This window comes from Acomys russatus, chromosome 12 (genome assembly GCF_903995435.1).
Source record: "Acomys russatus chromosome 12, mAcoRus1.1, whole genome shotgun sequence".
In the NCBI taxonomy this organism is placed as follows: Eukaryota; Metazoa; Chordata; class Mammalia; order Rodentia; family Muridae; genus Acomys; species Acomys russatus.
The window spans coordinates 34,420,692-34,446,927 of NC_067148.1; the positions used below are offsets into that span (position 1 = coordinate 34,420,692).

Sequence of the window (26,236 nt, forward strand, 5' to 3'; positions counted from 1 at the left end):
AGTTAAACACTAAAGTTAACAAAAGTAAAAAACTTTTTTCTAACCTACCTCAGGAGCTTTGTTTGTAATTAGAGAAGTAGCACACACCAGAAACTGCTTCTTATTGGACTCTGTGTACTAGTCCATTGCAAAGCTCTACTTTCTTTAGTCTTTAAATAGGACAAAAATACCTGCTCTAACAGTTATAGGATAATTAGGAGTTAATAGATTATACCAGAGTGCTTAATAGCTCACACAACAATGCTTGCCACTGTGTGCTGAGCAGCCTCTGCAGTCTAGAAGTACAACAGTAAGCTCCCCAGTACCATGTTATGCTTTTAATTCTCAAACCACAGGAGTTATAGTTCTAGTCAAGATATGTGAGTTTATAGTGAAAACAGGTTGTGTGATTTTACTACGATCAAAGAGCTAGAATGGGGCCAACTTTGCTATACAACCCAGTGGAGCTTCCAAGAGAGACTCGGATTCCTTTCTGCTCCCGGCTAATACAACAGTATTATTTCACACCCCTAAGAATAGTAGTTGAGTGAGAACCAGAGGCAGGAAGGCATTACCAAGTAACCTGCTATAACAAAGAAAATACCTTGATAAAGTCTGTGCTTGCACTTCAGAATCCCTAGGCTTCATACATTATTTTTATAGTTTTTAATAAACCAAGTGTAAGATTAAAAAGTAAAAATGTTTCAGATGCCAGACCTTGGCATGCCACCCCACCAAAGCTTCTCATTTTAGTCCCATTCCATTCATATTCTCAGGCATATAAACAAATCACAAATGACATGAAACAAAGAAAATATGGATGTCATTTGCTTTGGTTTAGGGACAAATCGGGGAAATAACAGAACAGTCTTTGTAAAAATACAGAAAAACAGTTTTCATAGTAGCTAATTTTCCTCTTTAGGCATTAAGACATATTTCTGTCTAATCAACAAAATCATATTCTCACTCTTTACAAAAATCATTCTCCCAGTATAAACATGAATACTTCCATCACTAAAAAGGTAGTTATTCCTAACCTCTTGAACATCCTGCACAATTGATTTTAATCACTGGAATGCAGCACTGCTTCAATTGCAATGTGATTTGGTAGTCAATATTCGTCTTTTCTAGTAAAAAAGGTTTCATGAGAAACTGGGTTCCTTGTGGCTTCATCGATCGAGAGAACGTTTCTGAGCAGCTTCTGAGCAAACATTTCTTAGTAAGTTGATAACAGATCTGGGGTCGTCACTCCTCATAATGGCACTGCCAGACACAATCATGTTAGCTCCTGCCTGCAAGAAGTACACAGCTGCATGTTAGGGAGGAGAAACCAAAGCGCAAGTCCCGGACTAGTGTTCCACCCTTGCCTCTGCCAGCGTTTTTTTTCCAGAAGCTGATGGCAGCACGCTACTTCACTGAGTAAGAAGGTAAAGTGCTTATAAACAAGGCCGCACTATTATTTGTAAATCAGTCTACCAAATCACTGGACTGTTGGGTTAACTAGCCCTAAGCTGCACACAGTACCTCTGTGAATACTTAGATACGTCTTCAAATACTTAGGTCCTTTAGTTCCATTCAGGCCTTTCCTAACACATGGCCCTAGACACAAAGGGAATAATTGTAGCTGCTTGTTTCTAGCAAGTCTGAAAGGAGACAATGTGAAAATGAGAAGCCTTGTCATTTTGTGTCAGAAATAATGTAAAAATGTATCACTATGCTTTCTTAGGTTCCATCATGGTTTAGAGTGCTGCCAAGGCTACACAGAGAGACCCTGTCTAAAAAAAAAAAAAAAAAGCCCAAAATGAAAATAGTCCCCATGACATTTTTTAATGTAGAGGCAAAAAAAAAAAAAAAAGGGGGGGGGGGTGTAACACATACCCTAAAGAGCTCAAATGAGATAACTCCAAATTTGGCTCTGGGCCTGGGATCTGATCTGAGGGAAACCCAGTCTGTTGTGATTCACTGTTGGAAGCTGGAAAATCTTAAGCTAAGGAAAATTTCTCCAGTGAGACCCAGTCACTTCATAGCAGAATATTATATTACATCTCTAACAGCAGTCTTTCCAGGGTTAGAATTTATATGAGTATTGTTTAATATGCCTCTGAGCTCCACAGAGTCATTCAAGTCAAAGCCACTTAAATAGAGCTAAAAGATGGTGAGCTCAGCAATCATCTGTCTAGCTGCTTTCAAAATGCTTAGCACTGCCAAGCTTTTTCTTTAAGTTAGGGTCTTGCTATGTAGGCTGAGCTGGCCTGGAACTTAAACTTCACATTTCCCCCTGTCCCTCATGTCTCTGCTTTCTCAGTGACTGCCAAACTTTTAGTCATTTGTATCAGGCAGAAAAGCATGGCCATTATAGAAGAATCTGAATAAAAATGAACCCTGTGGCTCATGGTCACCTGTAGTTCTCCAGAAAAGCTTGACCTTGCCACGCAGAGGCAAAATGCAGCTAAGGGTAGCTCCCTGAGCAAAGCAGGCCAATGGATCTAGGCCTTGATTTTTCAAAAGAAATACAGTTACTTGTTATGAAACACAAACATGTAGCTAACACTTTGAAAGTCTAAAGAACAGCATTATCAGGCCAGTTAAGTTTCTCTACTTTTTTTTCCAGTTGAGATGTAATTTTTTAAAAGAACTTAACCATTTTGCTAATGGCTAACATTTAATATACTCTTTCTAAAATTTATTATTTAACAGTTTATGTATTTAGCAAAACTCACTTGTGCTTTACTTTCTTAATCCTAAATTTGAAAGAAAAAACAGACAAACAAGCAATATTCCCAAGAAGTAATGGACTTGAGCAATGCTTTGTTGACAGGACCATACTGCAGGTATCATCTACAGGAACCGTCCTAGCCACAGATGAGGAGCAGTCTCACCTCCGCACACTTCTGAACAGTATCAGGACCTACTCCACCATCGACCTCTATGTCCAAAGTTGGGAACTGGGTCCTCAACCAGTGAACCTAGACATACATGAAGAAACAGTGACTCCTACAGTGGACATGCAGAGGAAAGCAAGCAAACACACAAATCATCAGAGCTGACACTAGCAATAAAACGCTAAGTGTGTCACACGGCTATACACAACATTACCGGGGGGATCACTTTTCGATAGGCTGATGCATGTTGTGTTTATAAAAATTTTGCAAGTGACATACAATTTGTGATAGCTTTGTAAAGTCTGTAATAAAACTCTTAAGTGACCCAAGGCCACAAATTTAAGGTTAAAATCTCTGCAGCATGGTTAAAATATTAGTTTAAATTTTAAAACCTATCATGCTGAATTTGTCCCATCATCTCCAAAGCAGGACATGTCTCAATGACACATGTTGCAGTTATGTCTAGTGAATACACACCTACAGTAAAAACCTCACCCCAGAATAGAACACTCCTTTACCTTGGGCATCATATCTTCCATGAATTTCTGCCCTCCAAATCCAGGTTCTACAGTCATTACCAAGGCCATATCTATTTGATTAGCCCATGGGGCCAAGTATTCAACTGTAGTTCCCGGTTTGATAGCAAGGCCAACCTGTAACAGACAAATGCTAACTCCCATTACTTCCCTACCATATTACTGTAGCCTAGTTAAAAAAAAAAAAAAAACCAATTTACAAAACAGAATATGCAAATTACCCAGAGTATACCATCAGCTTTTTTGTTTTGTTTTTAATTTGGATTTATTTTTTTGCCACTTTATTTTTTGTTCTTATTGAAAATTATTTTTCTTACAATATACCTGATCATGTCCTCACCTCCTCCTAGACCCTCCCTACCCACCGCTTTATATTGCCTCCCTGAGAAGCAGTATACATGCAAATGTACACAAACACAAACAAAGACAAAAAGCCAAAACAAAACAAGAAGCCCAAACACACAAAAACACACACACACACAAAAACCACCAAACCCATGGAGTTCATTTTGTACTGGCCAACAACTCCTGGAAACTGGGTCTGCGTTAGCATTTGGTTGACAGAGCCAGGATCACTCCACTATACAAAACGGATTTCCTTCTCACCTGTGGGCATCAATAGCAAACAGCTTCTTTTCTAGAGGTGAGAAACTGGGTCTACTTCCCCCTCTCAGTGACAAGTTCAGGCCAGACAGGGTCCTAGCATTCGTTTCTACATGGCAATGATTCCAAAGGCAGTGAATGACCCTCAGAACATCCCTTACAAATACTTCATACTTTAACTCTGGACTCCCAGCTGCCCACATCCAGTTCCTTCCCTATCATTTTCTCTCCCGCTTATCTTTCAAAGTTTGACAAACTAGTATCATCGACTTACCTTCATTCCATTCTCCCGGATGTCTTTAATCAAAGCCCCTGGGTTCTCAGTTGCCTCGAGATGAAAGGTGTATTGATTGGCACCTGCCACAGCCATTGGTTTTACCCACTGTTCTGGCCTGGACACCATCATGTGCATATCTGGGGACAAAAGAAACCTTCTGTGCATTACTGAGAGGAGTCATATCTGGCTCACAGATGAGTCAGCCTATAGGCTTGGGTTCTCTGTTGTTGCTATCATTGTCATTATGCATATACATTGTTCTGGCATTACAACGTCATCAGTTATAACTTCAGTACAGATAGTCTTCACCCTTCCATAAAAAGCATATGCTGCTGTGTATGAAAAGTAATGAAAGGAAGCCAGGTGGTGGTGGTGCATGCCTTTAATCCCAGCACTTGGGAGGCAGAGGGAGGCAAATCGCTTTGAGTTCGAAGCCAGCCTGGTCTACAAAGCGAGTCCTGAACAGCCAAGGCTACACAGAGAAACCCTGTCTCGAAAAACCAAACCAAACCAAACCAAACCAAACCAAACCAAACCAAAAACAAAAAAACCAAAAAAAAAGAAGTAATGAATGGAAGTCAGAACACTGAGATGTCAGTCCAGGAGATGCCACTTTCAAAAACTTTAGAGAAGTCACACTATGCAGCCTTGCTTTCTCCCATTTGCTCTTTGGGTGACCTGTATTGGACTGTTATGGCAAGGATAGGTAGGTGCTCTAGGTGCCAGAAGTCGAGCTGTTCCTCTACTGCCTTAGGGCTCACTCTGGTGTGTTGGGGGATACTCTGATGTGTTTTGATGTTAATTACTGCTTGCTGTCTGACACACCTTTTGCTTACTAAAAAGCCATCCCACCTGGGCAGAGCAGAGGAGATAAGTGGGGCTAAGAGAGAGAGGAATTCTGGGAAGAAGAAGAAAGGATGGCCAGGAAGAGAAAGGAGAGAGACCTGGAGTGAAGAGAGGAAGGCCGCCATGGGTTAGCTGGATGAGAGGCACATGGCTGGTGGCGTGGATGGAGTCTCCAGCCCAGATGAAGAAAATGAGCAAGTATATGGGATTACAGGTGGGGGATAGCTTGATAGAAGTTATTAGAAGCAGATGGCATGGGATTGAGACAGGGATCCCATGCCTGAGGCCCTACTATGGGAGGTAGTTTAGAGGATTGGTATCTGCCCTGCCCCAGGTTAACTAAGGCTATTTAAAAATGTAACAAATGCCCGTGTCTTAATTGATTGCTAGCCGGGCCTACTGATCATACATGTCATTTTGAAAACCAATACTGGTGAGACAATAAACACAGTAAGATCAAATACGAGCTAGATTAAAAAGCTAATGCCAACACAACTGGGGTTGGATCGCACTAGGAGGACATGATGTTAGAGAGACAGGCAGCTTAGGGAGGACAGCAGAGCTCAGCAGGCTGCTGGGATTTATTCCTAATGTGAAGTGACAAGGTCCTACCAAGAGGGCTACTGTGACAGGAACTCAGGTGAGAGCGACATCAGGCTCAGGAGGGAGGTTGGCAGCCTAAAGCTTTATGTTCATCCCCACAGTGAGTAGAACACAGGCATGGTCTTCTTAAAACCAAATGTGTTTCATGAGGACAGTGTTGCTTTAAAGAAGTGAGACCACAAAATAATCCTGTCACCAATTCTGTGCGGGACATCGTGAAGAGTACTGAGTTTTTTTTTTTTTTCCTTTTCTTTTTTTTTCTTTCTTTCTTTCTTTTTTTTTTTTTTTTCAGAGGAAGTACATTTCTGGCCTTGCCAAGCTATATTTTAAAAATAAATTCTAATACTTCAGAAGTTACCTACGATTAGTGGAAAACAGCTAGACAATAACAGCAGTGGTATACATTTGTAAACTAACAAAGACACGTTACCAGGTACAAGCGTCACGTAGGATCAGTAGTCCTATCACAGACCCTAACTCTCTCCGGTTGGCACCGGCTCGATGTACAGGCATAACATGGACTAGACATTCAAATTAAGGGAGGTCAAAGTGCTAATCAATCAACACACAATACTAAGAGATCACAACAGGCCTCCGTTTTGCACAGTTTACTTTGCACACTTTCACTTTGGAGGCTTTCTGGTGTCAACTGTGGTTTAAAAATATTAAACAGGCTGGAGAGATGGCTCAGGACTTAAGGGCACGGGCTGCTCTTCCATAAGACCTGGGTTTGATTCCTTACGGCGTACAACCGTCTCTAACTCAGTCTTAGGGGATCCAAACACTGGCCCCAGGCATGCAAGCAGTTCATAGACATACCTGTAGGCAAAATACCCACACACATAAAATAAATGTTATTTTAAAATGTCAACAGAAAGTTCTAGAAATAAAGGCTTTGAAAGTTTTATATTGTGCAACACACCCACTTGCTCTTTGAGGCGCTCTGACTGCTGTACGCACACTATACACTACTGCCCATTCACCAGCACAGTGCTTCTGATCAAGTTACCCTATTTCTAGAAAATTATTAGTGGGTATGCGCATGGCATGTATAAGTACAGGTGGGTGCATGCCGTGGTATGTATGTGGAGCTCAGAGGACCACTGTTCGGAGTCGGGATGGGAAAAGGGATACAACGCAGGTTGTCGAGCCTGCAAGACAAACACTTTTATCCTCTGGATTATCTTGCTGACCTCTATTTTTTACTCGCTATTAGCAACATGGCACAAGTATAATGGTGGCAAATGGAACCAGTCATAGATGCTTCCTTTAAGTATCATCTTACATTATTGCAAGGATTATAGTAAAAAAAAGTCTGATAGAGACTGCGTTCCCATAATTACAACACACTGACTGTCCTGTTCTATCATGAGTTGTTGCTTACTAAGTGCTGTGTTTAATTATGTTCGGCTTTAACACAGATTTGTAAGAGAATCATAATGACACTATGTCCTGCAGTAACAAATATTTAGCCAAGACAGTCCTTACTTAAAGGTAAGCATATCATCTTATTAGTATGCTAATTTGCATTCATTTTGAATAAATGGTAAAAATGTTTTAAAATCAATTACTTTAGGATTTATTAGCAGTAAATGTACAATTTATATGCTTATGTATCTAGATACCCAGAACTGCATAACAATTTCTCAGGAGAAAGGTCAAGTCTGGAGAAAGTCTAAGAACCTTCACTCTCTATCAGGTATGGTCTTGCACAAGGGTCTGTAGTACTTTGGAGGTAGAGTCAGGAGAATCAAGAGTTGAAGGCCAGCCTGAGCTACACGAGGTCCCCACTCTGCCCCATTCCCAAACCTCAAACCCCCGTCTTATGTGCACTGTACAGTGTAGGGACGGCGTCTTCTAGGTACTAATGATAAGTCACAAGAGGCAGTCAACACTTGATAATGACAGGTGCTTTTTTCCCTCCTGTAGGCTGGCTCAGTACTCTGGGCACAGCTACGTAGGCAAGGTTCAAGCACGATGTGTTAGGTGTTAGTCACATTGGACGCACTTGTGGCTTACGATGCTTTCAGCCTACTATGTATTTATCAGAACACAGCCCTGTGATGATGTGTCCAGGTAGGGCCAAGCGCAGAGGTCAGCAGCTCTGTGATACTATGTTGTCTACTTATAAGCTCTTTGGCAACAGACACAGGAAACGTTGAAGTGACAAGCTGACTTACAGTTCTTCTCTAGGACAAACAGCTTAGCTGTCCTTTTTGTTCTTTCCAAGAGAAAACTGGTGTTCAGAAAAGGCAGCTAGCTTAGCTTAAACAATTGTGCAACTGTCTGGCCAAAGACAGGGGTCACTGCAAGTGCACTGGAAGTGCTTTGTTCTTCTTGCTCTGTCACAGGAATCAACAACACATTCTTCAAATATGAACTTATTAGTAAATACTCTAAACTGCTTCACCAAAGATACATACTGCAAACACACAGCAGCACGCATACAACAGTGAAGTGCACAGTCATTACAGGAGGGATCCAATGCATCACACTACTGACTCGGTTACAACGCCAAAAAAGTACCTCACCACTGATCTGCAGCACCAGTATGGACAATGACAAGTAATGTCTTGGTGTTGTGAAGATGGCTTTGACCTCATAAGGGAGCTGAAGACAATTCCCATGGTTCCCAAGGGGGCAGACCACGGCCTTAGTTTATTTCTTGGATGGCAAGCCTGCTAATACAGAGTTGTAATATAAACATCTGAGGAGGTCCAGGCTGGAGGATTCCAAATGCAAGGGCAGCCTGGGGTATAGAGAGGAATGTCAGGAGACCTGCTGTAAAACTAGAAAGAGGGCTAGGGAGATGGCATAGTGGATAAAAGTGCTAGCCACGCAAGCCCGACAACCTGAGTTTGATCCCTGGAACCCATATGAAAAGCAGATACAGCAGTGTAATCCCACGTATAGTCTCAGCACTCCTATGATGAGATGGGATGTAGAGAGAGTACCCAGGAATCTCTCAGGCCAGCGAGGTCAAGTAGCATGCAAAAGACAGACCCTGCCTCAATAGGGAAGAGGGACAATGACTCCCAAAAGCTGTCCTGACCTCCACTCCACAGTGCACCGTGTCACTGAGGCACATGCATACCTGCACACACACACACACACACACACACACACACACACACACACACACACACACAAATACATATAAAAATTTTTAATTTTTTTTTTAAAGTAGTAAAAGGCTATGGTTGGAATTGGCGTGTGCAAGGCCCTAGTCCGGACCTCCAGTTTCACCAGCAAAATCCCCAGAACCTTAGACACTGTACATACAATTTATAAACTATTTGTTTATTTATATTTAAAGATTTTCCTTTCGATTATGTATGTACGTGCGTCTGTGTGTGGGCATGTGCACATAAGTACAGGTGCTCACAGAGGCCAGAAAAGGGAGTTGTTACATGTGGATGTGAACCACCTGATTCGGGTGCTGGGAACCAAAGCCTGGTCTGCTGTAAGAGTAGGGCATGCTCTCAACTGTGGAACCACCTCTCTAGCCCTGCTCTACTTAAAATGCTGCCATGCGTCAATCACCTAACAAGCAAGATCTAACAACTGAACCAAATAGATCCCAAGTATTAACAGTGTATTCATTTTATTTTGGACAAATGTCCTAAAACATTCATTAGCAAATTTATATACATATACGTATCATCCATATCCACCTAAATCCAGTTAGAAAAAGTGGATGGCATATGAAGATGGCACTGTAGAAGGGAAGACTGATGATAAAAGGTACAGCAAATACTAACAAGTTAGACTGTGAGTCAGAATAAAAAGGAAAAACTAGTGAGAAAGGCAGAGCAGTGGGATGTGTGGTTACTGTCTGTGGGCGCAGTGTGATTTGTTTCATCACTTCTCATAGTGTAACAAATTTAATTTTAACAGTGATGACCCAAAATTTGAGCAGATTCAACAAGAACACTTGGAAAACTCCTTTCCAAAACAATAATTTGTAACACAATCGAGATTATAATTCAATTACATAAAATTTAAAAGATGAACGTGTGAGGAGACATGCAGTAAAATGCATGTTTTCTTTGTTCTTCTCAAAATGCAAGAATCCTTTCAGCCTGCATTAGTTGAAGGATGGCTATAAATAAGACCAACACAAAAATGTAAGCTTACTTTACATGAGATGTTTGGTTTTATTTCGTTTTTGTAACTAACCTATGTGATTCTCGGGTGTGAATTTTGTGTATGACAACAGCATGTTGCATGTCAAAAGGTTAGACACACAGAACAGTCTGCATTAGTGAGAATGAGTGCCCTGTGGCGCTGCTGGTAACAGTCAGAAGACATGAGGCTGCCGAGAACCTGTAATATGCCTATTGTAAATGAGAAACTAAATTTGTATTTTAAGTAGCTAAATATGAGTTTTAGAGCTTCCACACTGAACACCACAACTAGAGTCCTTCATAAGATTGTCCTACTGGCAAACACTTAAGTTTTACATAATTATACAAGTTACACAAAACATGAACTTGGATCTGTTTTAGTTCAAATAACTTCTGGGTTGGAGTGATCTTTCAAAAAAAAAAAAAAAAAAAGAAATAAAAAACAACAACAACAAAATCTTCTTATGTAGTATCCGATGACACTGAATGAAGCACTTCTTCAGAAAGCTCACATTTGAAAGAAATAAATTGGCTGCTGGACCACTTAGTTGAATCATAAATCTAACTACTAGTTACACTTAGGGTAATCGTGCCTGTTTGGCCTTAAGTTGGGGGTAGAGAGGTGACTCAGCAGTTAAGAGGATGGGCTGTTCATCCACAGGGCCCTGGTTCAGTGCTCTGCACCCCCATGGTGGCTCACAACCTTCTGGAGCTCCAATGCCATTTTCTGGCCTCGGCGGACACTGCCCACATATACACAGGCAAAACAAACGAGTGGACGGTTGGCAGTGAGACCCTCAGCAGAATCAGACTCAACGCCCTGGGGAAGCAAAGGCGCTGGATTGCTAGCATCAGGCTAACGAAACCACAGAACCAGAGAAATCACAAGGGTGCAAGATGAACTTGAGCAATAGACCCCTTCAAGCACTACAATCCGTTTTACGTGGTCTAACATCCCACTTACCAAAGAAAGGGTCCTGGCCTAGCTGTTTGCGGAGGCTTTCAACCACAGGGTGACCAAAAGTGATGTTGGGGACAAAGTGCCTACAAGACAAAAAGAAAATCTTACTCTGAAAACATTCTCAATTTCACCTCTGCATTTCTCAATATGACTTCTAACCAGAGAACAAGGGAACATTTAATTTGCATTTTTCCTCAGATAATCCTTAACATTTTTAATATTAAATGAAATTAAACAAAAATAGCCAGGTAAGATCAGGTTTACAATTCATGTTTGTTGTCACATATATCTTCATAATGACATGTCATAACCCATGGCACCAGAAATGGAAAGATGACAAAAGGCAATTCCTGACTCACTCAAGTGCTATGCTAGTTAATTTAGGCCTCTAACACAGGTGTCCTGAACCTAGCCTCTAATGCACTTCAATCACAGACTGCTAAATTACAGTTTAGTTACAAACCATTAAAAAGTAACTTGATGCTTATCAGATCTAGTCATGGTATATTGAGAGGTAACCTATCTTTCTTCATACTTCAGACTAGTAAAATAAAAATGAAGAACATGGTGACTAATGCCCTTCAATCGGCCTGTTAGTAATCTGTGGAACAGAATTCAAATTAAGTCAGCCTGACACCAACCCCAAAGCATCCTTTAACTTCCTTAGTTCATCTTCCTGTCCTATCACTTGCTCACTTAAATATTTAGGAAAAACCCTTCCCATGTGCAGGTCCTGTGCTGGGTGCAGCATGTACTGTGTTTTATAAAGACACAAGCCAAGAGTTTACAATCCCGTCTGTCTTCACTTCACTCACCGAACCCCATCTCACTGGCGAGAGGGTCAACAACGTAATTCCCCAACTACAGCTGCAGGACAGCTGTAAGTAGGAAGCTAACCCAGCAAGGCACTACATTTCCCAGCTGCGCCTGTGATAGTTCTCCTCAATGGCCTATGAGCTTAAGTGATGCCTGTTCCTGTAGAACATAAAGAACATAGGCTAAGCACTCCTAATCTGAAATCCTATAAAACTGGGGCACACAAAAGGCAAGTCTCACTCACTATATGACAGGCTGCAGGCACACTGACAAGAAAGTCTAAACTGTTGTGACGGTGTATGTGGTGCACTTCCCCATAACCTGGGAGGTGCAAGGAAGAGGGTCAGGAGTTCAAGGTCATCCTTGGCTACAGAAATACTGCCTTAATTTCATGAACTAAGACCTGGGTCGCACCTCCAAAGTAACTTATTAGGTACACACAAATATTCTGAGATCCAAATAAAATCCCAACTCTGAGACCATTCTGGCTATAAGCATTTTGGATGGCACAAAGTCAGCCTGCACCCCTTTCCTGCTCTCACTTTGCCTAGCAGCCGATAAGGCCCATTGTGCACAGAACACGGGAAAGAGAAGATGAAATCCCACTCACCTGCTACCTTAGCAAGAAATAAAGTACAGTGCTGTGTTCCTGAATCGAGGCTTTGAGAGAAGCTAAACGATGACGCCATGGAAATGTGAAGAAAGAGAACGACAAAAGCAGGACTAAAACGAAGCAAGGATTCTGTGGAATCTGAAGCACTACAAGATCACAAGATCGCGGGACTTGTGGAACATCGAGATGGGTAGGATCAGAAACAGCTGAGAAGGAAGTGAAGGCAGAAAAGACCAAGCTTAGGTCAAAGGGGAAAAGGTGTGGACAAGCCGGGAGCAGGCTCCACCAGACGAAGGGTATCAATGCCACATGCAGGTGCTTGGTGTTTACTGCACTATAAATATCAGCTGGGCTATTAGGGCAGGAAGCAGGTAATAAAATACAATAACGCTTGAAGACGGACTGGACAATAAGCTGCATGAAGGCAGGCAGACGTTAATGCTAGCAATCAGTAAAAATGATAAAGATGGGCAGAACTAAGAGCGCCCGCCAACAGGGAGGAGTAAAAGAGTCAACCATGGCAGAGGCTTTTTGAGTTGTTTGTTTTAGTTCTTGAGACAGGGTTTCTCTGTGTAGCTTTAGCTGTCCTGGAACTCGCTCTGTAGACCAGGCTAGCCTTAGATCTGATGCTCCTGCCTCTGACTCCTGAGTGATGGGATCAAAGGCAAGCGCCACCACTGCCCAGCGGTTAAGGCTTTTTAAGTTTAGATGAGAGGCAAGAGAAGTGCTGTAGAAGAACTTGTGGTCTAGGTATAAGTTCCAAACACTTCCCATCCGTTAAACTCTGCATCTGGTGGCCCATGGACAGCAGCTCCTGTGTTTTATGGCTGAGAGTGCAGCCCAGGGTCATCTGGCCAGTGAGTGCTGGTAGCAAGAGTTAACACGAGCAATAGCTACAAAGTCCATTCTTAATCACTGCGTTCACTGCCAATACAGTGACAACAAGAACAACAGACCTGGGGAGATGGCAGGAACTCACACTCAGAACCAACCTGAGCAGGACCCAACGAGTGGGCGAGTGTGGCTAAGTGTGCGAACCGCGCGCCCCTTGGAGGTTTCATTTCTAAGCATTTAGAAGATTATCCCACGGCCTGTCTTGGGCAATCACTATCGGGGCTTGATGGCCCACTCATGCTACTGACACTGAAAAATAAGCGTCAGGTAAGCAGGCAGCAACCCCAAGGACTGTCCTACAACTTTAATTACATATACTGTTCTTTTAATTTACTGTGTGGCCTTGAAAATTAGTTTGCTCAAATTTAGGTTTCATCTATTATGAAAGCAAATATAGTGACAAAAGATGGGCGGAGAAGCTCAGAAGCAAATAAATACAAGTTTACTTGAGAAACTCAAGAATAATATAAAACTACTGACTGTCAAGTTATGTGAACAATCTGTGCTCCTGGTGACGAACTCAATGAACTGGCTTAACTGAATTCACCAAGAGCACAAAATGAGCCACGATTCTCACAACGAACTAAAGGCTTGTGGCTAAGCCATAATCAAAAAATGGTAAAAACGCATGGGGTGTCTTGGAACTGCCGGCCCACATGAACTACCAAGGGGTTTACAGCCACTTCATGAGGGCTACTGAGACCTAAGAACATGAATTTTTATCAAATGCTTCAGATTTCTTACCAGACTATAAAATCCTAAATTAATTCACTCTAAAGAGAGGGAATTCCCCCAATTCTGACATTTCCCCCCTCAAATTCAATCCTTTGGAGTAAAACCTGAAAGAAATAAAATGCAGCAAAGACTTCCTCCTTCTCAAAACAGGGAGTTTGCTGGGATTAAGCCATAGCTACTGTAGTGCAGGAATGTAAGCGCCCTCTCTCATCTCTCCTTCCATCACCAGCCTTGTGCTCTAGTAATAACTAGAATTCGTCTATTGCAGACAGATCAACAAACAAAATGGTAAGATGATCAAAGTCAGTACAAAATGTACCAAGACTAGCACCAGCAATCTTCCTGTGAACCAGGAGTCATAGAGGCACTGGCTGGTGGCAGTTGGCAGACAACAACTGGAAAGCAAAACTCAACAGATGAGACAGGCTGGAGGGGGTAAGGCACAGGACACAGTGAGTAACTAAGTGGCTTAAAGGTGCTTGCCTCACTCAACTCCAGCTCCTCATGGCCTTACCAGAATACAGAACATGGTGGCCAATTCTTCCATGTCCCACTCCCAAAAGTCAGAAATTCAGTATTCATGTGACATCTCCCCAAGTTAAAATCCTGATGACTAATTTACAAATAGTTATTTGCTCTGCTACTATGGTTGGGTTCACCACATGCCAGCGATTTCCTCAAATGTTTTTCCGGGGGAAAAAAAAAATAAACCAGCCCTGTATATTTCAGATACTTAACCATACTTGTGTCTGGCCACCTAGTGTTTCCCAACCCAGTTTCCGACTTTCTAAATAAATTCAGTTTTAAGCAGGAAAAACAAAACAAAACAAAGCCTGGGAGGCGGGTATTCAGTGGAGAAGGGAAGAAACTATTTTGAGGCTGGCCACCTTTGTAAAAGGATGCCAGAGTTCGCTTTTGTCCTGCAGCACATGGCTGAGGAGGTGACAACCAGCTTCATCAGCTTCAGTCTACTCTGCCAGGGCGATGGGAAGGAGACTGTACTTCCCTAAACTGGTTTCCTCTTTCAAAAATGAATAGAAAACGCTTTTACTTTAAAGGGGAAAAATAGAAGTAGGTAAAGATTAAAAGGCTTAAAAATTGTACATGAAGAAATTAGGCTTTCCTAGCCAGTAACAATATAAAAAATTAAAAATCTTGGTGGTATTTACAAAACATTTGTCTGCCGTGGGAAGAGGGGGTCGGTTGGGAGGGGCAAAGTGACTTTCAGAAATGCTTCCTGCTGTTACTAAGCAATGATAAGATGGCTGCACACAGCTTTACTTCAAGAGACACAGAGCCTTGCTCCCAGGGACTTTACATCAGGAGAGAAATAAAATAATACAAATATAAATTAGTACTGGCCTGTCCAGGACATAAAGTGTGGAAGCCCAGGACCAACAAAAAGCATTTCTGAGACTTGGTTGGCTGTTACACTGCTTCTAACCTTGGTTCTACCATTACTTTTGGGGGGGGCAGGGGGGTGCCTAGGAGACTCAGCACTGTACCTTAGTCTTCATTGATAGCACGTTAACCTCAAAAAGGACCTGAACAGCCCACAGGGCCCTGGCCCCTCACAAAGAACTAGATAACTGAAGAATGCTGAGAGCAGGAGGCACAGTCTTACTCATTACCAGATAGCCAGCCCTAAAAACATACACACAAGGAACACCACAGACACCGAGAAGGTCACATTTATGTACTTGTGGACACATACATGTATGTATGTAATAACAATTTCAAAAGAAGCCACAGATTTGAAAGAGAACAAGGAAGCAAATAGTATATGAGAGGGTCTGGTGAGAGGAAATTATTTCATTATACTCAAAAAAAAAAAAAAAAAAAAAAAAAAAAAAAAAAGGCATTAAAAAAATAAGGTTAAAAGAAGTACCAGAACAGAAAGTCAAGTGCTTCTAAATACTGCTATCACCAATATTCCTATTAGTAAACTGAAAAGAAATGTTTTCCATCCATTCATTCCGTAACAAACAGATTCATTTATATACATGGAGCCTATCTCATGGTGAGACCCTACAATTCCTCAGGCACCAAAACCAACCACCATCCACAGAGAGCAAAAGGAGACAAAATTGCTACAGAGAAGCCAATGGCATTAAAAAGAAAAGAAAAGGCGCAGCTGAGTTTGCTGGCAGATGCTTGTAATCCCAGCAGTTGGGAAGATGAGGCAGGATTCTGAGTTTGAGGCCAGTTCGATTTACATAGACCTTCCTTGTCTCAAAAACAGAATATCAACACCCCGTTCCACCCCCAACAAGAAAAACTAATGAACCTCTTGTAAATAATACATATTTGCCAATGTGACTTAGGGCAAACAGATTTGCTTATTTAAAATAAACTTATTTTTTTTCTATCTCACCCCAAGGCTTTTTTCTAATTTTACGCTAACTTACAATGGGAAATGCTAGTCAAAGCCAAGAAGATTCAAGTTCCAAGTCTGTCACAATCTTCTGTAATCTTGAGCAAGTCTTATGGCCTCCTTTGGGTCTAGGTTTGCTTACTCACTTTATAACCAACTTAGGAAACTTGTACCCTGATTCTGAGCGTTATAAGCTAGAACTACAGTGCTTAAAGATTACTTACAAAAAAAAAAAAAAAAAAAAAAAAACCAAAAAACAAAAAACTGACCTCCCTGAAGAGCAGGGGTGCCTGAATAGAAAATAGACAGGAAAATCAGAATTCGATTGGTTACTCGATACAACTAAGAACTGCAAAGAATCTGTTACATGTCAGGCTCTGGACTTGCTCATTTCATTTTTCCAAAGACGCGGAGCGTTCTATTATCAGTAACACTTCCATTTTCCTAACACTGAAACCGAACCTCGACGAAGGCTGAAGCAGCTTGTTAGTCAGCAAGTGGTCTCACTTAATTATCACATCCAGGTGTCCAGCTCGTAACCGCGGACGAGTCGGACTCCCGGCTTTGTCAAGAAACTAGTTATCTGACTTTGAGCAAGTCGTGCCTGTCCCGTTGGGCCTCAGTTTCCCTATGAAACAAGTGTCCTGAACACTGACGGTGGCTCCCGGGGTCTTATCAGCACAGGTTACCGGGTGTGGGGAAGGGCTGGGGACTGGGCTCCGAAGGCAGCCGGGGCCGGCTCGGTGCCCTCAGCAGCGCGCTTGGCGAGGCCGCCCGTCGGTCGCACAGGGGTGCCGTGCACCCAACAGGCGCTCGCTGAGGTGCAGCGACGCGACCCGCGTGGCCAGCCCGCCCCGAGCCCCGCGGAGTTACCCGTCCATTACATCCAGGTGCAGGTAGTCGGCCCCCGAGTCCAGCATGCGCAGGCACTCGGCCCCCAGGTTGGCCAGGTCGCTGTTGAGGATGGACGGGCCGATCTTGCAGCCCGACGCCATGGTGCCGGTTCCCTAGAGCGAGTGAGCCCACGAGAGCCCGGGCCAGCCAACACTTGGTCCCGATTGGGCGCACAGCACTGGCTCCGCCCCCTCGCTCCCGTCACTGTCTTCCGGACTCTGCCGGAAGCAGCTGCCTTGCGGCGAGGATGTCCCGCCTCCTCCGAGGGGCGGGGCTCTCAGCTGGCTGGCTAGGGGCGGAGCCGGCGCGGAGCTTCCACCTCCTCTGATGGATTTTTCAAGGGCCTCCTGTCTTCTTAGTATAATGGCTCCCTTTTTATTTTTTTGGTAAGGAAAAATAGTTTATTGAGTATTGTGCAACGGGCTTATCAGCTAGACTACTGCCTCAATGTAGGACTTAGTTTTTAAATTTTATTTTTTTTTACCCTTTCATACATGTATACTGTATGTTGTGATCATATTAAATATCGTTACCCTCTCCCCTGCTACTCGTCCTGACCCCTTTTCTCTTCCCATTTATTCTCTCCTACTTAAATATCTTGGTGTGTCTGTAGGTTTTGTGCAGGTATCCACAGTTGCCTGCCGGCTCAGAATTGCATCAGCACTGTCATATCCTGCGGTCAGCATTTCATAGCGCTTCTCCCCACTCTCTACCTCTTAGTCTTTCAGTCCTCTCTTCCGTGATGTTCCTGGTCTAGGTGCTGAGAAGAGGTGACTGCGGAAGTACTCAGCGTAGGAATTTCTTAGGCTTCTTTACTCCTGCTTCCTCTGCAGAAGACAGAGTTGATGGAGTTGTTTTACTGTTCAGCCGTAATTACTGAAATGGCTAAGTGTCCGAATGCCAAATGTATTCAGGAAGAAATGGAAATCTATGTGAATATAGAGTGAACAAGAGCAATTCTTAAAGAGCAAGGACAGGGTACCTCAAAAAGCTACTAAAAACATAGCTGGTGGGTAATTTAGATGCCATGGTTTCAACAGCCACAGTCAGAGGACAACGAAATCTTCAACGTCCTGACTTTGGAACATTCCAGCATTCCGGCAGGCCACAGTCTGGGCAGTGAAGTCAAGGTGGCTCCAGGTCTCCCTTATCTGCCTTCTGCTTTATTTTGAAAGACAGGTGATGAGAAGTGCCAGCGGGTGGACAGCAAGTGTGCAGGTGGAGGGCCGGAAGCTGTTTCCCGGATGGGTGACATTAGGCCAGGTATAGAGTAGAGGTCTGAGGAACAAGAGATGAATAAAGGAGGGCACACTCCAGGCCTTCGAAAACAATCCTGAGCGAGCTGGTCCATTCCCAATGGAGAGAAATGAAATTAGAGCACAGTAAACGATTTTAGATTTATTTTTATTATATGTGCATATTCAAACACAGAAGTCAATAACTTTCATAAATATCTTTCATAAACATCTCAGTATTTACTTGTATGCATTTTCCATGCTCTTTGGTCAGTCAGTATTCATAACAGACTTTATAGTCATCTGAGGGAAGTTGTCTATATAGTTAATCCTTTGTTTTTACCTACAAAATGGCTAATAAAGGACTTTAATCCCATGGTCACAGTGACGATTAAAAAATATCATGGAGGTACATAGATTTATGATCCTAAATGGTCCTTAAATAATATAAATAAATTTATCATAAACTTTTCCAAATACATTCTGCCCTCAACTTGTTTTTATTCTCCTGAGTGTCAAATCAAAGTTTGCTTCTGAAATGCTGCAGTTGAGTCCCACAAAAGTAAAGAGGATATGGGACAGCTTTTTCACCGCTGAGACACAAGGCCATGGATTGGTAGTGTGAGGTCACAGAGTAAAAGTGGGGCTCTACGTGACAGCAGCCAAGTCTGGAGGGTCCTCCAGAAGTAAAGTATCCTGCATAACTCAAGGAAGGTATTTAGCTCATGTTTTGGGCTATAATTCTATTCACTTATGATCCTTTCTTCGCTACAGATCTTGGTGAAAACACTATTATTTCCTTCGGAACTCAAAGAGGTGGCAGCAAGGTGGAGGAGCTTCTTCACTGACTGAAAGAACAGATGCTAAAGGAGAAAAGCCATCCTGTCTCAAGTGACTCTTAGAGGCTCAAAGTAGGGAACCAGCTGTTACCTCCAGCACTGTCATGTGCCCAGTTGTGCCCTTTGACACTACCGTTCTTATGGTTTGTTCCAAGGCACTCAGTAACTCACTTTGCTTGTTAGAGGAATCAAGTAAGTTAATAGAATTATAGAGTGCAGTGAATGCTAAAAATGAAAGTAAAATGTTTGTTCTAGAAAATTCTGGATCCAGGATTTAAACTGCTTTATTCTGAATAGTACAAATCTGTACCCACTATCATGGGTGATATGCTTTTATTCCAAAGTCTCTCTATAAAGTTACTTTCCAAAGGAGCAATCTTCATTGGATGTAGTTTTTTTTTTTTAAGTATCTGTAAAGTGGGTGCCTGTTTTACCCTTCCTTTGAATGAGATAAATATTAAGTATCACATATTAAGAAATTACTTAATTTTTACTAATATTATATTGATCATATGTGATAATTAGTTCTTACTCACATTTTGAATATTACAAAAGGTTGTCAGTTAACTTGATTTTTTTTTTTTTTTTTTTTTTTTGCTTATCTTCCCTAAATGTTTTCTTTAAGTTATTCCTTCAAACTCCAGGTAACAGTACTCCTGAGAATACATCTTGTGACAGTCTTATGCACATACATATAGATACTTTAGTCACCACACATAAACATTCAATACATTACATTCAACACATTTAAGGACACCTTAAATGGAATAGATGCACACATTTGTGAAATCTCAAAAGTCCCAACACTACACATTTCCACTCTATACACCCCTATTTTTCAGAGTGGACACATCTTTTTTTTCAAGGTAAAACATTACTTAGCTTATTGAAAAAGTTTCTAACAGACTTCCATACACAACAGTTAAAAGGCAGACAGACCAGGAAAATCATTTCTCAAACAGTCCAACACATTTAAAATATATAAAGGTATTTAGGGTTAACTTATTGAGTATTTAACAATTCTTTGACCTCTATACTTCTTAAATATCTGACACAATTATAGAGATTTTTGAATCAAGAATCCAAAAACAGGAACAAAGCACAGACATTTAGACGCTCATAACAGAGACACTTGTAATTACCAAACATAAGGCCTCTAATGCTAAGTGAGCAGCATAGTTTTTTAACAGGCAAATGTATATCAGCTTAGAACCAGAAAACCACTTACAGCTCTACTTCTGCACTTAGAAATGAATTCAGCATTAAATAGAAATGACGTAAAGATGTCATAACATAAACTTATCTCCTTGATTTCCCACACTTGCTCTCAGCCAAAAGGCCAAGATGTGATGATGGTATAGCCTTGATTTTCTGACCTAGGGGATATTAAATTCTATTCTAATTAATTTATAGATTAACTTTAATTCTCTTGGTGAATGAGGCCATAGCCCCAAAATATATTTGATTTTATAAGTCACAATATAAGCTGTGCTTATTTAATAAACAATTCTAACATAAAAATCATTTTCTTTATGATTTGTGTTTATAGGTCTCCTCTATATATACATGTACATTTCATAGCCAACGCAGTCAACGTTTGAGCATATAGAATATATTTTAAAATTATGTCAACATAATAAAACTCTATTTAACTTCTGCTTGAAGACTAACACACACACACACACACACACACACACACACACACACTCATACCAATGTAGGTATGTGTATGAGATTTTCAATGGTTAGAAGTTATGTAACATTTCTCTAATGTAAACTGCTAAACTTTTGAAAACCATTTATGAACTGCATGTTGCCCAGCCCTTCAGTAATCCACTAAGTACTGGCCTTACAGGCCTTTCAAATGTTATTCTTTTTCTCTTTTTTGAAGTAACTGCACTTCAAGTTAAAGCCCTATTTGTCATATATACAGGCTGTCTGAGTCTATAAAGAAATTAATTAGTCTGACTCTTCCCAATTAGCTGAGATCGCCTAAGGGTCATAGAATATTGGACTATTGAGAAAAAGTTATTTTCTGATCTAGTTCTAACAACTTAACTTTAATGTATGAAAATATGCCCCCAGGGGCAGGCACGAGGACTATCAGGGAAGGTAACTCCTTTCCCAATAGATCCTAATCTTGACATTGATGTAGTCAGGGCTAGAAGTAGGTAATGCCATCTCTTCCAAGCGATGCTATTTACATTTACCCTTTTATAATCATATAGCTGTCTATGCTATTAATTCAGAATCATGTCTAAGAACTTCTAGAATATTCTCTTTCTAATATGATAGATGTGAAATGGAATGATATGTGCCATTGGAATTTTGATTTATAGCATATAGTGAACAGGAGAGTTAAAAAATAAATTTTGAAAAATCCACAGCTCTGAAAATAGTATTTTTTTTTTAAATAACTGGCTATATTACTGACCAAAAAAAAAAAAAAATGGCTGCAAGGTTTGTAATTAACTTTCTCTAATAATCTAATTATATTACTTACTGGTTGTTTTTATGTAAATTGATAGGCATATAACCACCTAATGTAAAATTTTGAAACTACAAAAATAAACATTTTCATGAGACGTATAGTATGAGTATCTTAAAGGACTGCGTCCCCTTTAGAACATTTCATTAGTATTCAGAGGGCAGGAATATTATACATTCTCAGCTGACTGTAGCGGTATATCGTCTTAGCTGCTCACAGCGAGCTCACAGCGAGCTTTACACAACGTGCTGAGAAACGGCTCTTTCCCCTTATTCATCTCTGGTTTTGCGGTCCTCAGACAACTAAAAACTTTTAGCTATTGATTTTTAAGATGTTTATGAAATATTAGCAGTTTGGGCAGCAAAATCCACTCAGACTTAATGCCACTGACGGGCTACATAAAGTGCTGTTTTAGAATGAGTCACTCGCATCAAAAGCGTTTTATCGCCAGCAGTCTTCTGTTGGCGTGCAGAGCTCCTGCGACTCAGAGCTAAACGTGGGACTCATCTAGTGCTGCATCGGTCTCCGCCAGCTCAGGAGGAGTGAAAGTGAACTGGCTGGACAGCAGGGGGTTCTCCATGCCATTTTCCTCACTGATGTGAAGGACAGTGTCTCCGTGCTGTAGGAGGCTGGATGTCTCAAGGCCAGTGAAGTCATCAGGGTCTGACAGTTGAGTGGAGAGGGGGCTGTGTGCTGCAGCACCTTGCACTTCTGTAGCCTCCATTTTTTCTCCTTCTTCAGCAAGAAGGGGCTCACTCTGTGATCAAAAGGATCATAGCATCATATAGAGTAAGATGGGTACCAGAGAAGAACATTTTTTAAATGTTGTATAGCTCTAACTGGACACGAACTCAAAGGTGAATTCCAGCCTATGTCACAGGTAGAATCTGTAAGGACCCTTGTATCTTCCAAAGCCTTTGACATAAATGTTTATTTTTTTGGTGGGGAGGGAAAGGGCTATGCTTATCCTATAGACTATAAAAAGGAAATGACATAAACAGTGTGCTACAATTCCTTTTACCTGTTAAAGCAATTGCAAATGTGTCTGCTAATATTACCATCTAGTTTTCTTTGAATGTCATATCAAAAATATGATACCTGTAGAAATTTATTTATAGGAACAAAAGAAAATAATATTAAAAGAGCGAGGAAAAACTTTCAAGTCTATCTGATCTTTGGGACACAGAAATCTATGTAAAGGCTTCATCGATGCTAGTAACTTCACTTGCTGTGACTGAAAAAGATTTAAATCACGATCAAGTTTCTGTTGTCAGTGATCATTCCAGCCGAAAAATCATTTGTTTTATGTTTCCCATTAAGACTTTCCCTTGGTCCTTCTTAATTACAGATACATCATTGGGCAAACACTTTATAGACATTTTCTTTTCTGCAATGGCAGCAACAGTGTCTGTTTGGGCAATAACACGCTACAGAACCAGACTTAGTTATCTGGAAGAGATGTGCATATCTAAGTGGTCCCTGCCAGTAAGGATGCAGGGAGCAGGCGTTGCCTTGTCTCTGCTGTGCCCTCACCTGCTTGGGAGACAGGCTATGAAGATCCGCTATGACAATGGCTGGAGAGGATGTTAGCACTGGCTTGTCTGTTCCTTCCGGCTTCCTAGAAGGGCCTGGGCTGCTGCCCGGTGCTTGGCCGGTGGCAGGAGGCACTTCTGCTGGGGCAGCTGTTGGCTCTGGCTGAGCCTCAATGAATGTCACAGATCGCTTCTGATCAGCTGTAAGAGGCGAACCAATAACTAGGAGAGGAATGGACCTGCTGGTGCTTAATACTTGGCATTAACCAGTGATCCATCACAAAGGCACTGCTGGTTTGTAATAAATGGGATCCTATGTGACCATTGTGTGTATTTTAGTTTCTCCTTCTTATATAGAAGAGGAGTGAAGATCATTTCTACATAAATGGCCTAAGATTTGCAAAGGTTAATGTCTCAAATGACCCTCCCAGCAATGGGTCCTAGGACTGAAAGCCCCAGGAGTTATTCAGTGTGCCTTTGCCTTTAGTAAGACACAGAATATTCTAGTTGAGTAAAAACAATACAGCCTTTTACATTCAAGTTTCAGAATATTAGCAATTTACCTTGGATTATTCCATTTACCTAGGTTCACTGGGAGTGGAGAAAGATTGGGGAAGAAGAGGAGAACAGAAAAAAAAGTGGTCAAGTTTCCTGGGAAACATATCCTAAGAGCTCCCTAAAGGTGAGGTTATTTGCATCAGCTCAGTTTCTGCAGGCCTTCCACGCCTTCTGCCTGCCTGCCATCAAAACAGTGGTCCAGTCAGAAGGGACAAGAGGGCTCCCTCACCAGATGGTTTTGTTTTAGGTTGAATGCTCCTGCGAGTGGTAGACAGTCGAGCTCCATGACGGTTTCTGGGTTCAGTTTGAGTCTTCTGCCTTGACAGAAGAGGGCGGCGGAGCTGAAGAAAATAGATTAAACATAGAAGTGGTAAGAAAGTACAACTGTCTAGGAACGGATATTGTGTTCAGGTGACCCTGACTGGCCTACCTCTTCCTTCCTGTAGCCATGGAGCTTTCGTGGACTTGAAATGCCAAATTTGAGAATTCCAGTTCACCAGAAACCAAAAATCATGCTCAACACCTGCTTTTTGCTTACCTAAAAGCTATAGTTGGACATATATCTCAACACTCAGAGAGATGCATTAAGAAACCTAAGCCAATAGCAAAACATCAGAGGTGAGAAGCCCCCAGTTAAAACAACCAGAGCTTCACTCAGTTTTTTAATATATGAGCCAGGAGTGGTAGTATACACCTGGAATCTCGGGACTCAGGAAACTGAGGCAGGAGGATCCTATGCAGCTTGGACCATATAGCGAAACCCTGTCTAGAAACTGAGAAATGAGAGGTGGGAAGAGAGGAGTGTGAAGGGGAGATGGAAGAAGAGGGCACAAGAGGAAGGGATTGAGAAAGGGAGGAGGAATCTTACCCAAGGAAATCTGTATTCTACTACCACCTCCAGGCTGGCCTCTAACTGTGGGAGCCGGGCTGGCCTCTAACCGTGGAAGCCGGGCTGGCCCCTAACCATGGGAGCTGGGCTGGCCTCTAACCATGGGAGCCGGGCTGGCCTCCAACCCCACACCCTTCTCCCTCAGCCTCCTATATTCCTGCAGTGTGGATAGGCATCACAGCACCCAGCTGAAAATATGATCTTGTTTCAATATCAAATCTCTACTCACAGAGTGAGGAAGGACCTGTCTTTGCCCTGCTGTAAGAGCAGGTATTTGGTGAAGTGTGAAAGAGCCCATGAAAGCACTGCCAGTTTGGCTGGGAAAGAAACTTGCCAAATAGAGAACAAGAGGACCTATCGGCCTGATATCCCTTATCAAATAATCAGCTTTGCACAGTAACAGATTCGTAGTTGAAATAGAAGCCTCGCGCGCTTAGCTTGCCCAAGCACTTACCAGGCTTTAAGGATGCTGTGCACTGCTTGTTTCAGGCTGGAAGGCCAAAGTGTAATCTCAACAAACATTAACAAGCAAGTGGCGCTCCCGCCTTACAGGATGACCCTCTTAGCGTTTCAGGGTCTTCTTACCTGCCTCAGGCCCCTCTTCCTCCCCAGTGGCTGCTGCAGGAGGACGTTCTGCTGGCCAGGCTCACTCTGTACACTTGCCACCCTGCCAAGCATCAACAGCGTTAGTCTACCCTGGAGAGAGCGCAGGGGACCATTCTCTGATGGGTGTTAGCCAAAAATCACTTATATGGAACAGTCACTTCAAAGATACCGTTATCTTTGAAGGGTGGTTGGGAAAGAGTCCCTGGGGAAGGAATTTTCAAAGGCTTGGAAACGGGGACAAGGCCTTGTAGCCCCAAGCTGTCAAAATTGAGATTCTGTTTTCAATCGCTGATGCTGTGTCTGTCATTCAGCAGGACGTTGGTTCGATCACACCCCTGGTTTGGAAGCCATCAAAAGGCTTAGCATGTCATGTTCTAATCTCAATTTTTTTTTTCCAAGGGGAATGGAAATGCTGGCGACAAACACACACAAACAACTCTGTCACACGGATGGGAACACCTGTTTTAAAACTTCCAATTTAAATGAAAATAAGATGGACAGATATCGAACACATCAGACACAGATTCCATTTGGGTGAAGGACACATTCAACACATGTTTGCAGCCTGAAGTCTCTGTGACAGCTGGGCAAATCAATAGTCATAGAGGTAGAAATTTTAAACACATTTGAAACTATTTTAGATTTGAAAGGCTGGCAAAGTAAACTGTCAGGGCAACTCAATTAGCCGCACTCAAGCGAAGTGTGCAGTTAATAAAAGGAGTGGTCTGCTCCCCCCAAATTTACTGTGTATGTGTGTCTCATATAAGCAAAAAATGACTACTGGCAGGGTCTGCTACTTTAGTGTTGGGTGACGCTGAACATACTGAAATGGGCCATGCTTCTTTTTCATTCTCCATGCATGTATCATAGGTATCTATAATAAAAGAGAGAATGAAAAGAGAAAGCATTGTGCCCCATATGATATTTTAACTTATGGTTGATGTCAATG

The 26,236-nt window shown here is 42.0% G+C and overlaps 2 protein-coding genes across 5 annotated transcripts in view; both read right to left on the reverse strand.

Moving 5' to 3' along the window:
* Positions 1-986: 986 nt before the first annotated feature.
* On the reverse strand, positions 987-17,321 carry Rpe (ribulose-5-phosphate-3-epimerase). Of its 4 annotated transcripts, XM_051154163.1 has the most exons (7): positions 17,120-17,321; positions 10,818-10,897; positions 4,275-4,414; positions 3,380-3,514; positions 2,859-2,945; positions 1,858-1,966; positions 987-1,271 (listed from the first exon to the last, which is right to left on the reverse strand). In XM_051154163.1, exons 1-6 carry the CDS (start codon positions 17,239-17,241, stop codon positions 1,868-1,870), a joined length of 663 nt encoding a protein of 220 aa, XP_051010120.1. In that variant the 5' UTR covers positions 17,242-17,321; the 3' UTR covers positions 987-1,271; positions 1,858-1,867. The 4 variants fall into 4 exon arrangements, with proteins under 4 accessions (XP_051010120.1, XP_051010119.1, XP_051010122.1 ...); XM_051154162.1 differs by lacking the exon at positions 1,858-1,966 and having other exon boundaries at positions 17,120-17,316; XM_051154165.1 differs by lacking the exon at positions 1,858-1,966 and having other exon boundaries at positions 17,131-17,267.
* A 4,591-nt stretch (positions 17,322-21,912) lies between these two features.
* The window catches only part of Unc80 (unc-80 homolog, NALCN channel complex subunit), a 181,328-nt gene continuing 177,004 nt past the window's right edge, over positions 21,913-26,236 (reverse strand). Inside the window, exons 61-64 of the mRNA XM_051154166.1 lie at positions 25,267-25,348; positions 24,022-24,133; positions 23,236-23,435; positions 21,913-22,459 (exon numbers count right to left, since the gene is read on the reverse strand). Coding sequence (XP_051010123.1) covers positions 22,193-22,459; positions 23,236-23,435; positions 24,022-24,133; positions 25,267-25,348 — 661 coding nt within the window. The 3' untranslated portion in view covers positions 21,913-22,192. The remainder of the gene's footprint in view (positions 22,460-23,235; positions 23,436-24,021; positions 24,134-25,266; positions 25,349-26,236) is intronic.